At 45.5% G+C, this 13,533-nt stretch overlaps 1 protein-coding gene across 1 annotated transcript; it reads left to right on the top strand.

The window, feature by feature from the left end:
• Window positions 1-731: 731 nt before the first annotated feature.
• LOC119384029 (zinc finger protein 358) lies at window positions 732-11,698 on the top strand. Its single transcript, XM_049412740.1, has 3 exons — window positions 732-989; window positions 8,138-9,827; window positions 9,879-11,698. Exons 1-2 carry the CDS (start codon window positions 736-738, stop codon window positions 9,738-9,740), a joined length of 1,857 nt encoding a protein of 618 aa, XP_049268697.1. The 5' UTR covers window positions 732-735; the 3' UTR covers window positions 9,741-9,827; window positions 9,879-11,698.
• The last annotated feature ends 1,835 nt before the right edge of the window (window positions 11,699-13,533 follow it).

Below are 13,533 nucleotides of genomic sequence, written 5' to 3' on the forward strand. Positions count from 1 at the left end.
GTATGCTAACACGCTCGTACCCTGCCAGCTGTTCTTTCACATTGGGATTGTCAATGCCACCGAATATTAGAGGATCTCATTGATGAACCACGTCAGAACTCGGGGGTGGGTGCAGCTTCCGAGGGGCTGGTGTCCTTTGTCACTGTTGGGGCAGATGATGGAGTACAGCTGCCGAGCACCAGGACATTAGACATCCCAGCACCTCCACCAAATGCGACAGGCCCGTTTTTCTAAGCAGCTTCAGCACGGTGCCTGACAAAGAGCCATTCAAGCAAGGCAGCTTCAACACAAAAACTGACTGAGCATGAATCGTGAATCATCTTTTAATCTACACTGCAAAGGGTTGGTGCTAATGAGCTCCCATCATAATCTGTGCGTGTGTGTGCTGAGGCATTCCCCAGACATTTATATCTGTGTGTGTGTGTCAGTCACACACACGCATGCATTAATCTAAATAATGCACAGGTTACAAAGCACATAATTACCAACATAGAGCCAATATCCACCTATTGAACACATGTATTTTCATCCGGCATTTCGCTGGCTTGTGTCATGATTTATGCATTATGCAATCTTCTAAACTAGGTACCGTTCATGCTGTTCGTCTTAACTGAAGCACCAGCAGCCCGCTTTTGTCACCTACACCAACAGCAACCTGCCAAGAAGCATTCTTAGAGCAGTAGCTCAGTGTCATCTGTTTGGCACATTCTGCCATTCTCTTTCGCAGGTCTGCTCATGGAGCAACAGGTCAATAACCCTAGTGCCAGTGGGCAAGAGCATCTGTGCACTTGTTGCGAGCGGGTGTTTCCGACAGCCGAACGGCTGGCAGTGCACGTCAAGGTGCACCGGGGTGGACCCAAGCGGCCACTCAAGTGCAAGGAGTGCCCCCGCACGTTCCCTCGTATTGACAAGCTGCGGGCACATCAGCTGGTCCACCGGGTTGGGAAGCCCCATAAGTGCGAAATCTGCAGCAAGGCGTTCACGCACAAGTAAGCTTCATTCTCCGTTGTGCCACTCTGTGGCGTCTTCGAAACCATCATGTCAGAAGACAGGATGACCTCTGTGCATGTTTTAACCCTTTTGAGGCCAACTGTGGCAAAACATTATTTGTTTGTTTATTTCTTTACTTATTTAACTATCTTACTGGGCCCCAAGGGGCATTATATAAGCGGGGCTTAGTAGAAGTTCTACAAACAAAAGGCAGCAACATTGTTTACAATACCCACAAAAAATTTACTTCTTGTTAGTGCAAGAAACTTCTCAACAAGGGATGAACTATATGTGACCGACACAAGCACTAATTCCACTTCCACAAATGAAGTCACCCAAACTAGTCTCATAACAAGATAGAGGCATCGGGTACATTCAAAACTGAAAATTTGTGCAGAGTATTTCGCCTGTCAATAATGCATGCTACGCTCGGATAGCACAGTTCTTTCTTGGTCAGTGCATTAGAAGGCACACTAACACACAGCCGCATGCAGAGTGACATGCCCAACTGCCAAAGAAAAACAGAAGTGTTCCTCTAGGTATTGTGTGTGCTTTAGAGAATGCAAAGGAGCTGTTATTTGTCTATTTGCTTTGACATGTGGCAGCGTACATGCGGGACAGACCGGGTGTTGCCTGAACGACTGCCTCAGGGAGCATTCTTATAATGTTTGGAAGGGTATACTGGAGCAAAGTTTTGAGATTGGGCTAGTTGGTAATTTATCTGCAACAACCAGCGCAGAACAGACAAGGGACAAGAAAGGGAACAGAGACAAGTGCTCAGTTGGAAGACAGCGTTTGTCTCTGTTCTTTTTCTTGTCCCTTGTCCGTTCTGTGCTGGTGGTTGAAGAAGGGGGGTATACTGGGCCACGTGGCACCGAATTTGCCCAAGTTGTATGCCTGAACGACCAAAAAACAAGAGAAATAATAGAAACTTCAGAAATGGCCAAGGTAGATCACCAGCGTATTAAGTGTGCCTTCTATTACCCTGTCTTAATACCCCTGTCACACGGGTCAACATAAGGGGGGATGCGGGGATCGTTTGTAACTTTTTAGTTTCTTGGCCTAGGTTGATGAAATTTAACACACACACTGCAAATCATCTTAAAAAGACAAATTTAAATTTTCATGAAGATACCTTTGCTAGTTTTAATTTTATAAAAATTTACAAGTTCCTTGCTCGTGGAAAGCCTGGCACAGTGATGAAACATGCTTAGAGGCTGGAACTACTTTGTATCTTTGCTCACATACCATTTGTACTTAAAGACACTTCTAGATTTTTTTTTTACAGCCCTAATAATTTTCTGCTGAACATTACATGCAAACGCCTTAGTCTCAGCTAATCGTGTCATGCAGTAATTCTGAAATAAGAAAAGAATGAAAGCCTAAGATAAAATTCCAAGACTGTGTTGAAGTACAGCACAGTCCATGTATTACAATAAAACAAACAGCATAAAAATCGGTCTAGTCATAGTTGTGCTATGCTTTCCACAAGCGAAGTTGCAGGCACAAAACACTCTTTTGAAGTGACAGGTGCTGTCAGCGACACCATGGCTGCCAACTCCTGCTTCACAAGGTTGCGTAGATCGAAAGGTGGGGATGGAGTGGAGGCAGCAGTGGATCGTCTCTATTCCTGCTCTTGAAGTTCTTCACGGATGGTGTTGCAGATGAGGGCTTGTAAATCAGAGTGAGACTTGAGGCGAGGATCGCTTTCTTGTTGAAGACGAAGGGACTGCAGCTCGTCCAGGTGCTGCCATGTCAAAGTAGTGTCTTCAACGGTAGCAGGATTGTGAACAGCGAAAGCGTTGAATGCAATCGGGCCTATTCCTTTGAGGATGTGGTGAATGCGCTCGCCTTCTGTCATTTCACTGTTCGCACAACGGCAGAGGGCCAGGACATCCTGAATGTACGAAATGTATGACTCGTGTGTGAGTTGAACACGCGCAGCCAGCTTTTGTTTCGCGCGTCTTGGAACGGTCTGATGAGCATGCAAAGATTTGTAGCAGCTTGATGGCAAAAGTCGAGACCAATTGACGAAGTCAGTTTCATGATTAAAGTACCACGTTTTCGCAACACTGGTGAGATAGAAGGGAGCACGTTTGGGCGTGTTGGTTGTTCATCGTTCTTTAGAAACCATAGCGCAAAAAAGATCACGGGACAAGAAAGAGACTAGGACAAGTGCTCAGGACAGAATGCTTGTCCTGGTCTCTTTCTTGTCCCGTGTTCTTTTTTGTGCTATGGTTTCTGAAGAGAGATAGAAGGGGACATAAGTCAATTTCTCGGCTTCAGTCGACCGATTGACTGAACGTACGCGGTTGTAAATGTTGAGCCAGTTGTCGACGTCGTTACCACGGAGACCCGGGAACACGAGTGGTTCGTGTTGAGGGCTTGTGACAGTGGACAAAAGGGGGGCAGCCGGTGGCATTGGTGTTGTGGCGTTAGGGCTAGCGGTTAGGTCCGATTTCTACGTAGCTGTGGGGGTGGCCGGGCGCAAGCGGCGACCGGATCTAGCTCCAGGTAAGACACGAACGCAGGAGAACGTCGGGACCTTGATGAACCTCCACCACTATGAAAGACACAGGACAACTGGACCAGACAACGCCAGCAGAGCTGTTTATTCCGCAGTGTCTGCCTCGGCACACAACACCAAGAAGAAGAATAGTGATGATAATGGCTATGTACAAGTGAGAACGATGAAATACGTTAAATGTGCTTACAATATGTATATATATTTGTCATAAGTCTGGTAGGTTCATCAGTATTGCATGTTTAGTAATAATAATTCGAATTTTTCGTGTTCACCAGAAATAATAAATTTCAATTAACAGTGATGTTTGACCCTCGAAATCTGCTCCAAAACTAACTTGCATTGCTCCGAAGCACGCCTTTTGATGCTCCAAAGCTGCTCCTAAACTCTCCTTTTACCGCTCCAAAGCTGCTCAAAAACAGCGCGATTCCTGCTCCCTGAGCTGCTCCAAAAGACTGAAGCCCGCTTCTACCCCTGCATATAGCAGCACACCGCCAAAGTAACATTATAGGGACCCACTCGCTCGAAATGACACTAATTTTGCCAGTGTGACACGGGTATAAGAAAGAATTGTGGTATCTGGGTGTCGCATGCGTTAGTGACAGGCGAAATATTCTGGACGGGTTTTCAGTTTTCAGTGTGACTGATGCCTTTAGCTGACTAGTTATCACTTCTGGGTGTCATGATTTATGGAAGTGGGGAAATGCAGGCATGTGATTACCGTCATAAATATGTGTCCGAATAGTAAAAGTCCTATTATAAGTTAGCGCTTGTGTCTGTCACATTATTTTCGTCTTTTGTTATGAAGTTCTTTTGCGTTAAGAAGAAATCATGGACTGCCAACTAGCCTGAGCATGCACACTGCTAAGCTACAAAAGACAGTAAAACAACAAGGCTGTAGTACTAATACCATCCAAAATAAAATACATGGGGGGGGGGGAGCAGTTTAAATATGTGTCCATAACATGTAACACAGAAACTATGATGTGAAATTGTATATTATATCATTGAAAATTCAAGTTTTAAGTGGAGACAAGCTATTCGGTTGGGACTGGTGAAAAATTACCATGGGAACATCATGTGCGTAGTTTCAAAGGTTAAGGAGCCTCCACGTTTTAAATACAAGCATAAGCATAATAGAAAGCTCACAAAAATCACTATTTGTGACACAATAACTTGGAAGAAAAGAGTGCCACCATTAGCTCTCGCCAGAAGCGACGCATGATGCAGACATAACTTGAAATGCTCTGCTGCTCGTCGTGGCCTCCAAGATAGGCACTGAAGCATATCTGAGGCATATCTGACGGTTACAACTATGACACGGTGTCCCAGCGGAGACACCGTGTCATAGCGGTAACCATCAGGTGATGGACGTATCGTCTGCTTAGGTGTTGTTTGAAGGCTGCTAGCAATAAAACCAGCATCATAATGCGTGAAGGAGCATATAAAACAAGACAAAGTGGAGAAATGTAAAATATAACATACCAACAGTTTCGCTAGGATTGCTTCAAGGTTATGGTGTTCACTCCCAATGAATTTAGCAAAAGTGATGTTTTGTTCCACTTGGCCTTTGAAGGGACACTAAAGGCAAATATTAAGTCGACGTTGATTGTTGAAATAACGGTCCAGAAACCTCGTAGTGCTACTTTTATGCCAAGGAAGTGGTTATTTTGAAATAAAATCATGTTTTAGTGGTCCGCATCGCATTACTGCACTTCAAATCAACCGCCTGAAAGCGGTGTTTATCACGGCACTGCTGCCGTGCCCAACGTTGCCCGCCTTTACAGCGCGGCAGCGTGCACTGGCGGCGTGCGCCATTCGGGCATCCGGCAACATCACATGCATGCAGCATTTTGTCGAACTTTCTGTCAGAGTGACTTTCACGAGTGCGCAAAACACACTCGGCAGTACGTGATACCGAAACTACCACTGAGACGCGATCGCGTAAGCAAAGCAAGACGTCGGGCGAAGCGCAGTTCGGCGAAAACGGAACCTTTCAACCACGTGCGCCGTTTCCCATGTTAACGCCAAAGAGGGTCTTTTTTTCATGAATCAAACAGAAACGAACAAGCAGCATTTTATTACGTCTCTTGATGCACGGAAGGTTCTTTTTTTATTGCAGCTTGTTTGATTACGAGTGATTAATTGTAGTCAAACTCTCTCACGTCATCGGGATCATTTCCAAAATGTGCCACTCGTGGCGCTCATCGTGTGACACATTTAGCTTAATTTCTTGGTAAGTAGGGCACTGCCGTTGATAAAATTGCTGTTTTAGACGTTGTCTTACATTGAGCTTTCACTCTGACATAAATTTTTATTTGCCTTTAGTGTCCCTTTAAGCACTTGATTTTTATGACCAAAAGTCAAGCTGTTTTTCTTCTTCTTCCCATTTTCTTCTTATTTTTGAGGCACGCTTCCAAAATCTGCTTTTTTTGAAAACATTCATACAGTGTGTTCAGTCAGTTTACCTCATACTTTACTTGTGCATCTCATTTTAACTGTTCACTTAGCACTTTGATTTTGTCATTGCCAAATGCGGTGCAGTGGGAAATAAAGAAACTGCTTCTTTTTTTTTACAGTGCTTCAGGCTTTGTTTGCATGATTTTAATAACATAGTTTTTTAGTGCTGACAAAATTTGCCGACGTTTTTGTTCCGGTCAAAAATATTGTTTTTTTTTGTTTTTGGTTTTCGTTTTTGTTTCGTTCCAACACTGTGGACGAACCTGCTCTGATCGTCCAGAGGTGTGCAGTCTTTGGGTCTCACGAACACATGTCCACGTACCCAAGGGATCATTCAAGACGTTGTACATTTTCTCCTCTTAATCCTTTCAATCCAGCAACACCGTGCCTTTGCCCTTGTCAACAGAAAGGATGACGATGGAATTATCCGACTTGAGGTCCTTGAATGCAGCACGTTCCCCAGCGGTTTGGTTCGTACGAGTGCTTTTTGGCATTCGCCAGGACACTTGCAATTCAGCTGTGGGCCAGGTTCACCCCAGTTGTATCCTGAATACCCCGAAACTTTTCCTCAACCTCTACGATGATTTCTCATTTCGGCACCTTCTGTGGGGCAGTTGGAAAGCTCAGGCCGTTTGACAACAGTCTGATATGGTTGTCTGATAGATGTCTTGAGGAAACGTTATGCACTGCTTTGAAACTGTCACGTTCTGGTCAGGCCCGTAGCCAGGAAATAGTTTTTCTTGGGGGGGGGAGGGGGGCACTTGCTGAAAACCTTGACTATTTGAGGAAAACACCTAAAATTTTCATTATTTATTTTTTGTAAAAACACCTACTTCACCAAAATTTCACCCGAACCAGGCCCGTAGTCCGGGGCCCCTAGAGCCTCGGGCTACGGGCCTGGTTCTGGCTGACAATGATGTAACAATGGACTTTGGTGCATTTGCCCCTTTCCAAATCTTCAGCTTGTTTGCGTGCCCTGATAATGTCAAAACAGCCACTGGGACGGAGCTTTGAGTGGAGACAGATTTGCGCCGCATACACGTCCTGGATTTGGACTTTCAGGCAGTTGCAGCTGAAGTCCCGTGCAAGCTTGCGGCTGTCCACGAGGGTCTCGCAGTAAAGGCAACACATTGTTGTTCAGGCACTTTAGTTGAACTGCAGATGACATTCCAGCCGCACCATCTTCGTATAGTGGTTGATGTACTCCCTCACCATGCCAAGAAGTGCTTCCATAGAGAACTCGGATAAATGCAAAAATGTGCCAAAAGTCAGGTGCATCCATGATGCATTGCAGTTGTGATCAGCTGTGTTCCTGGCACTGTGCCAACATGGAGAGCTTGGTACTGTGCCAGAAAAGTTGCTTGCCGTATATCCAGTGCTAAGCAACAAAATCTTCTATCCACTGTGTTCCCTTAGCAACTGTGGAGTTGTCCTGCAAACGATGCAGCCTCATTTTGGTGGGGATGAAATGTGAAAAAACCTAGGAGCTTAAACTTATTTGCACATTCAAGAACCAGAGGTTGCCAATGTTATTCTGGACACTCCCACTAAAGCATGTCTCGTAATTATATTTTGTGGTCATGTCAAACAAAATCCAGGAGTTTTTAAAGGGCCTCTAAATCACCTCAGATAATTTTTTAACATTTCAAGTAAATGCGTGCATCGAGTTCACAGTGCCGCCACGATCAACAGTGCCAAATGCGGCAGTGCTACGAGCCGTGGGCGCCCAAAACATTCCAACAAACAGTCCTCCTCTCCGGGCTTTTCGGTAATCCTCAGCGCTCGCCGTTACGTCAACATTCTCGTCTGCTCATGTCATCCACAAAAAGAACCTGCTTGTCTGCTCTCAGGTGCGTGCGCTCACCGTTCTTGCTCCTTGCACAGTGAGGAACAGCACTCAGGCAGGAGGAGAGACGAGCTGATGAACGGGTCATAGCGCAGGAAAGAAGGAAACAAGTGAGGGCCTCTTTTGGATCATCAGGCGCATGTAACTCCACTATGACGGCGCCGTTTTGAATAATTCTCATGGCTACTGATTCATTGTAGACTCGTGCACCACTGCAACACCACAATTACATTTGGACCTCTGGGTGGTTTAGGGGCCTTTTAAAAAAAAAATCTCGTGAAAGCTTATTTACAGCCCCACGTTTCGTACCCCTGCAGGCAGACACTTGTGGAACACCTGTTGCGCCACACGGGCGTGCGCCTTCAGCAGTGTGACCTGTGCCCCAAGAGCTTCTACTTCCGCTCTGACCTCGCGAGCCACCGGCGCCGGCACACGGGGGAGCGGCCCTACGAGTGTAGCGTCTGTCAGCACTGCTTTACTGGCCGTGCCGACCTACTGCGTCACGAACGATCACACAATGGCGACCGGCCCTACCGGTGCACCGTCTGCAAGCGCGGCTTCGGCCGCAACAGCATCCTCGAGCGTCACATGATGCGCCACACGGGCGAACGACCTTACAAGTGCCACCTCTGCCCAAACACTTTCACGCGTCTGTACCTGCTACTGGAACACAGGAAAAACCACCCACAGCCACAGCGCAACCTAGGTCATCTGGTCAAGCGCAGGGAGATGAGAGGAAGACCACAGCAGCGTAGAACAGCTAATCGTGCTGCAGCTGCTACTGCCTCCGTTTCTGTGGTACCAGGAGCGTCACCCACTTCAGCATCTCCACTGTCTGCTCAAGAAGTAGCAGCTGATACAACATTTACCGTGCCAGAAGAGAAGCCTAAATTAACATCTACTCAGGAGCCAGCTGCTATTCCAACATTAGGTGAGCAGCCGAAAGAAACACCTTCTCCGCAGCGTGGTGCTTGCTCATCAAAAGTCAAGCGGGCTTCGAAAAGCAAGGCGAAGAAAGGCAGGGTCAAGACTACACGCAGCACAGTGAGAAGCTTGTCGGGTGATTGCACCCTCCTTGAGGCAACGCAGGGCAATACACACGGGCCATCCCTTTCATCTTCGGAAGACCAGAATTCCCTCCTTCAAGACCACGTGCAAGGAAGAAACCAACAGTCTGCCATTTGCAACAATACCTCACTGAAAAACCTGAAGAACAGGCAAAGAAAGCAGCAGCAGAAGAGATTCCAGCAACCGCAACGTTCAGAGGTCTCTGGAATCTCTTCTGCAACGGTGAACAACAGGACACCTAGCTCACCTTCCTTTTCAACTCCACAACCAATAGCTGACGCACTCAACGTCAAGCAGGGCTCGAGAGCTGAGGACGTAGATCTCACAGATACAGTCACTGCTTCACCACTGTCCCCAGAAGCCCATACCACAAACCTGACTGCAAGAGCTCAACCCCTGCATAATACTGTTGGTGTCTTCAAGATTTTGCCGGCTGGAAGTGATTCATCTGAACCGGGACCAATTATGCCTGGACTGATGGTCCCACCTTTTGGAGACTCCAGTTTGTTCCTCAGCAGTCCAGTATGTGAACAGCCGCCACAGCACGTACCCAAAGATGTTACTTCCATGCTACACTACCAAGATTTACCGTGCAGTCACGAGGCGTCTAAGGCTGAGCCAGAAGCCGTCCTTGGCCTTTCATGTCCACTGTTGGAAAGACATAATCTGCAAGAAACCAGCAGTGAGCCTAGTGCCGAGTTAAAGAACGAGCTTAATCTCATGCGTTCTTTGTCTTCATGCCCCGTCGTCCCAGAAGACATGGGAAGGCACAGTAGCAATCTGTCTGCCACACTTAATCTTGTCTCGACATGGTCAAAGCATTGCATCCTGCCTAAAGACAGTTCCTCTTGAAGTGATACCAATGGCCAAGCATTTTCCTGTTTGTTGCGTTTTCGAGCAAGTTAAATGCACGTGCAGCCAAAGAAACATTCTAGTCAAGTAGGGGGGGGGGGCCGAGGCAAGCGCTCACTCTGAAGATGGAATGAAAAGCTGCGGTCACCAGTGCCGAGTTCTGTGCTCCGTGCAGTGTCATCTGTGTGTGGGCCATTGTCATGGTGCGGCGAAATGGTGTTCTTTGAACTGTGGTTGTCCTTTACTGTGGCAATGTTCCTGTTTCTTTTTGAGACTCGGTGCTTGTTTATGCTTGCCGTGGTAACTGCAGGTCATTGACAACGAACATCAGTGCCACTAGCCAGCGGTCATTACGGGCACAGGGAGCATTGAGGTGCTCTGGTTTTCCTCACCCTTTATGGAATACTGCTGCTACTGTTAGTTGTGCTGTACCTCTGCTTCCCTCTCCTTCTTTTTAGTGTGTTAAGTGCTGTTGTTATTGTGAAACTACCTCTGCTTTTGGCAATGCTCCTGTGATTTGCAGAACTTGAGATGAATGTGATATATTGCAAGGGCAGGGCTCAAGCCTCCCTTATAGGTACTTGTATTTTACACATTACCTGTCCAATACTACTGCAAAGTAGTGTAGCAAATAGTCTGTTGCATTGACGTGGCTTCCTAGATGTACTCTTATTACTCCTATTGATAGAGTGCATACAGTCATTGTCATGTGTTACACCTGCACTTAGGCATGCCGCTGTGTGACTGGCAGTAACGAACATTGAAAGATTGTCATGACTTCAGCAGTGTTCCCAGGTATTGTGGCTAACATCTGGAGTAGGTGTAACCTCTGAGTGGTCTATCCTAGTCTGTAGTCAGGCATAGAAAAGGCACAGTAGTCCATGTAAGGCTTGTCTCCTTTGTTATTTCATTCTCAATGCGAATACGCGACCCCCAACATGATAATTTATTTCACCAATCTACATGTTAGCTGCTACCCTATTGCACTACCATGAACCAGGATACATTTGCTTGGTCCACTTACTGTGGCGTTCTTGCCTTGCTTGTGTTGAAGGCCATCTTTGATGCTGGTCATGTGTCTGACGTGATTGGTGAGACCAATCTTTCACACCATGCGATACACTGTGCGGTTACACGTTCTCTGTGTCAAATGAGCATTCCAACATGATGAGATTCACTTTCCAAGTCTCCTACTTGCTGGCAATGTACACCCATCCAATAGACATATTAACCATTATTGTGTCCATGCAGCAGTTGTGAGTCACTTTAATGGGCTTCATTATTAGATCTGAGTAGTTTTTGGAATGGGTTGAGCATTGTGGCTCATTACACATTTAGAAAATCAGCAGCAAAGGGAGACTTCAGTTTAGCTAGTACTTAAAAGGACACTCAGATAATTGCTCTGGTCACATTTATGCAAGAGAATATATAAAGTTTCGTGAGGAACATGACATTCCTATTGGAAGCTTTACCTCCAAATGCATTGAACTTCGTACACCGTTTGTTAATAAAGAAAGTGTTTCATTTCTTGTGTCCCATTTTCAATGGGGCTGTAGCAAATTCTTATTTTATAGTGCTGTTTTCTTGTCTTCATGCTCATTTCTTGCTTGTGGAACTTCCCATTTGGGTCTTTCTTTGAGTGTGCCGTCGCCTGCCTTCTCTCTAGTCCCGGTAGTTGCTTTTTCTTAGATTTTCTCAGAAACGAAGGGAAAAAGGATGTCTGCTTGTACTGAATATATCCCAGTGGCATTTGCACACTTTTGGTGCCATCAGACGCTGAGAATGACTAGATGGCAATTAACAGCCGACGTGACTCCCCCCAAAAGTTGTTAGTTGCCTACCAAACTCTAGCAAAAGTGTTTTTTCTCTTTATTTCCTGCAGTCATGCAGAACATCTGGACTGCATACTGTGAAATTTGCCTTTCAAAAGTAGCCATATTCAACTGGTAAGACCAAACTAATTTGCTAACTGCAAGGCTGTGGGACACTGGACGTACATTTAGCAGCACAGTAATGCTCGGTAATACTTGTTGCTGGGCTGGTTGGTGCGTGACTACTTGTCTGAATTGCAGCACTGCAAAAGACATGACATGATGCCTCGTGTTTTGCTGCTCCGCAGTTCTGACATAGAAACAGTGGCACAGCAAAATTTGTCTAGAGTTGTTCGATGATGCCGATGCCCCAACGTAACACCGACGCACTTCTCTTGCATTTACCTTGGAATTGACAATGACTTATTTGTACACAAAACAGGTGTTCCTGCCAGTTGTTTACTTTGGATTCTGTTCTGATGAAACACAAGAGCCAGCTAACTCTCGCTTATCAAACCTTTCATGGCGTGTGCTTGTGTGCGCACATTTTGTTTTGTGTGCCTCATCGCTACATTGTCTCCTCATCGTGTCCCTATGTGGGCTAGTATTTGCTCTGTTAGATGAGCTCCACAACACTTTTCAAACATGCATTACTAATAAGTGTGTGCTTGCACTAAATGGTGTGAAATAAGAGTGCAAGTTGTTCATGACTGTTCTGGCTAAACTAATAACTTGTCTCTGCTCAAATTACACATATAATTTAAAGTGCTTTGCAATGTAATTTGGATGTAATACACTTACATAGGCATTGGAAGGGGGATGCAATGCCACCCCCCACACCGTGATGCAGCACAGCTTTGCACCCCCAAACACAAAATGTTGCCCATGTTCACTGATCCCATCCAGAATAAATTAGAGGTAAGTGTTGTGTGCATTGGCACTGAAAAAAAAAGTGATGGCCTTGTTTTCAGCAAAATGGTGGTGCCATCATTCATGGGGTGAAATACAACACTATTCATGTCTTTGTCATTATGGTGAGGGATGGTACCTTAATTCCATTGTTATTAAACTGTCATTTTTATTTGGAATTTACAAACTTGCAGGAGAGTGCGTCTAGACACATCATTAGGCTGCCTGAATTGTGCAGTGCTGTATCTCTCAGGAATTTGAGCAATAATGAAGTAAGCGTTTATTCGGCAGAGCCATCTACAGATGTCTATTGTGTATGCTGTAATGCAGTGTCTCTGATTGATGGCAACATAAGAAAAGTTGGTTGATAAACATTTACTATTAATTGGAGTGGTGTGGATATCTGCATTTGTTCAAATGCTGGTGCCGCCTGGCAGTTCTGGAGTCTCTTCGGCCATGTGCATCATGTTGCAGCTTATATCGTATGCAGCTGTACGCCTTGTGCATTTAAGGAGCCGCTAAAGACAAATAAGTCTACGTGGGTTGTTGCAACAGCATTCCAAAAAGCTCGGTGCTTGTTTCGTGCCAAGCAAATGCTAAATTTTGAAAGAAAGTCATGTTTTAGTGGGTCCGCATACCGTTACCACAATTCAAACTGCCTGCCTCCAAGAATGGGCTTGTGGCGTATCATTTGGCCGACGGCCAGTGCAGTGGAGCTGAGCTAGCACAGCCTGGCGAGAACGTAACTTTTGAACGAGTCACATCGTTATCAAGGGGAATGTCAAAAAGCTTTTTGTTTTCCATAAATCAAACGGAAATGATGACATATTTTATTCCATTTTGTTGTGCACTGAGATGCTCTTTTCTTTTTTTTATTTATGAGTAGTTTGGTACTTATGATTAATGATACTGAGGGCCTACGATGTCATCGGAATAACATGCCGGAATGTCCCGATGGTGGCATGAATCGTGTCCTCCATTTACGTCAATTTCCCAATAACTAAAGCGCTTCTGGACTAAATATTGATATTTCAGATGTTCCCAAGCATTGACCTTTTACTTTAACAGAAAAT

The sequence above is a fragment of the Rhipicephalus sanguineus genome, chromosome 2, assembly GCF_013339695.2.
Source record: "Rhipicephalus sanguineus isolate Rsan-2018 chromosome 2, BIME_Rsan_1.4, whole genome shotgun sequence".
NCBI lineage: Eukaryota > Metazoa > Arthropoda > Arachnida > Ixodida > Ixodidae > Rhipicephalus > Rhipicephalus sanguineus.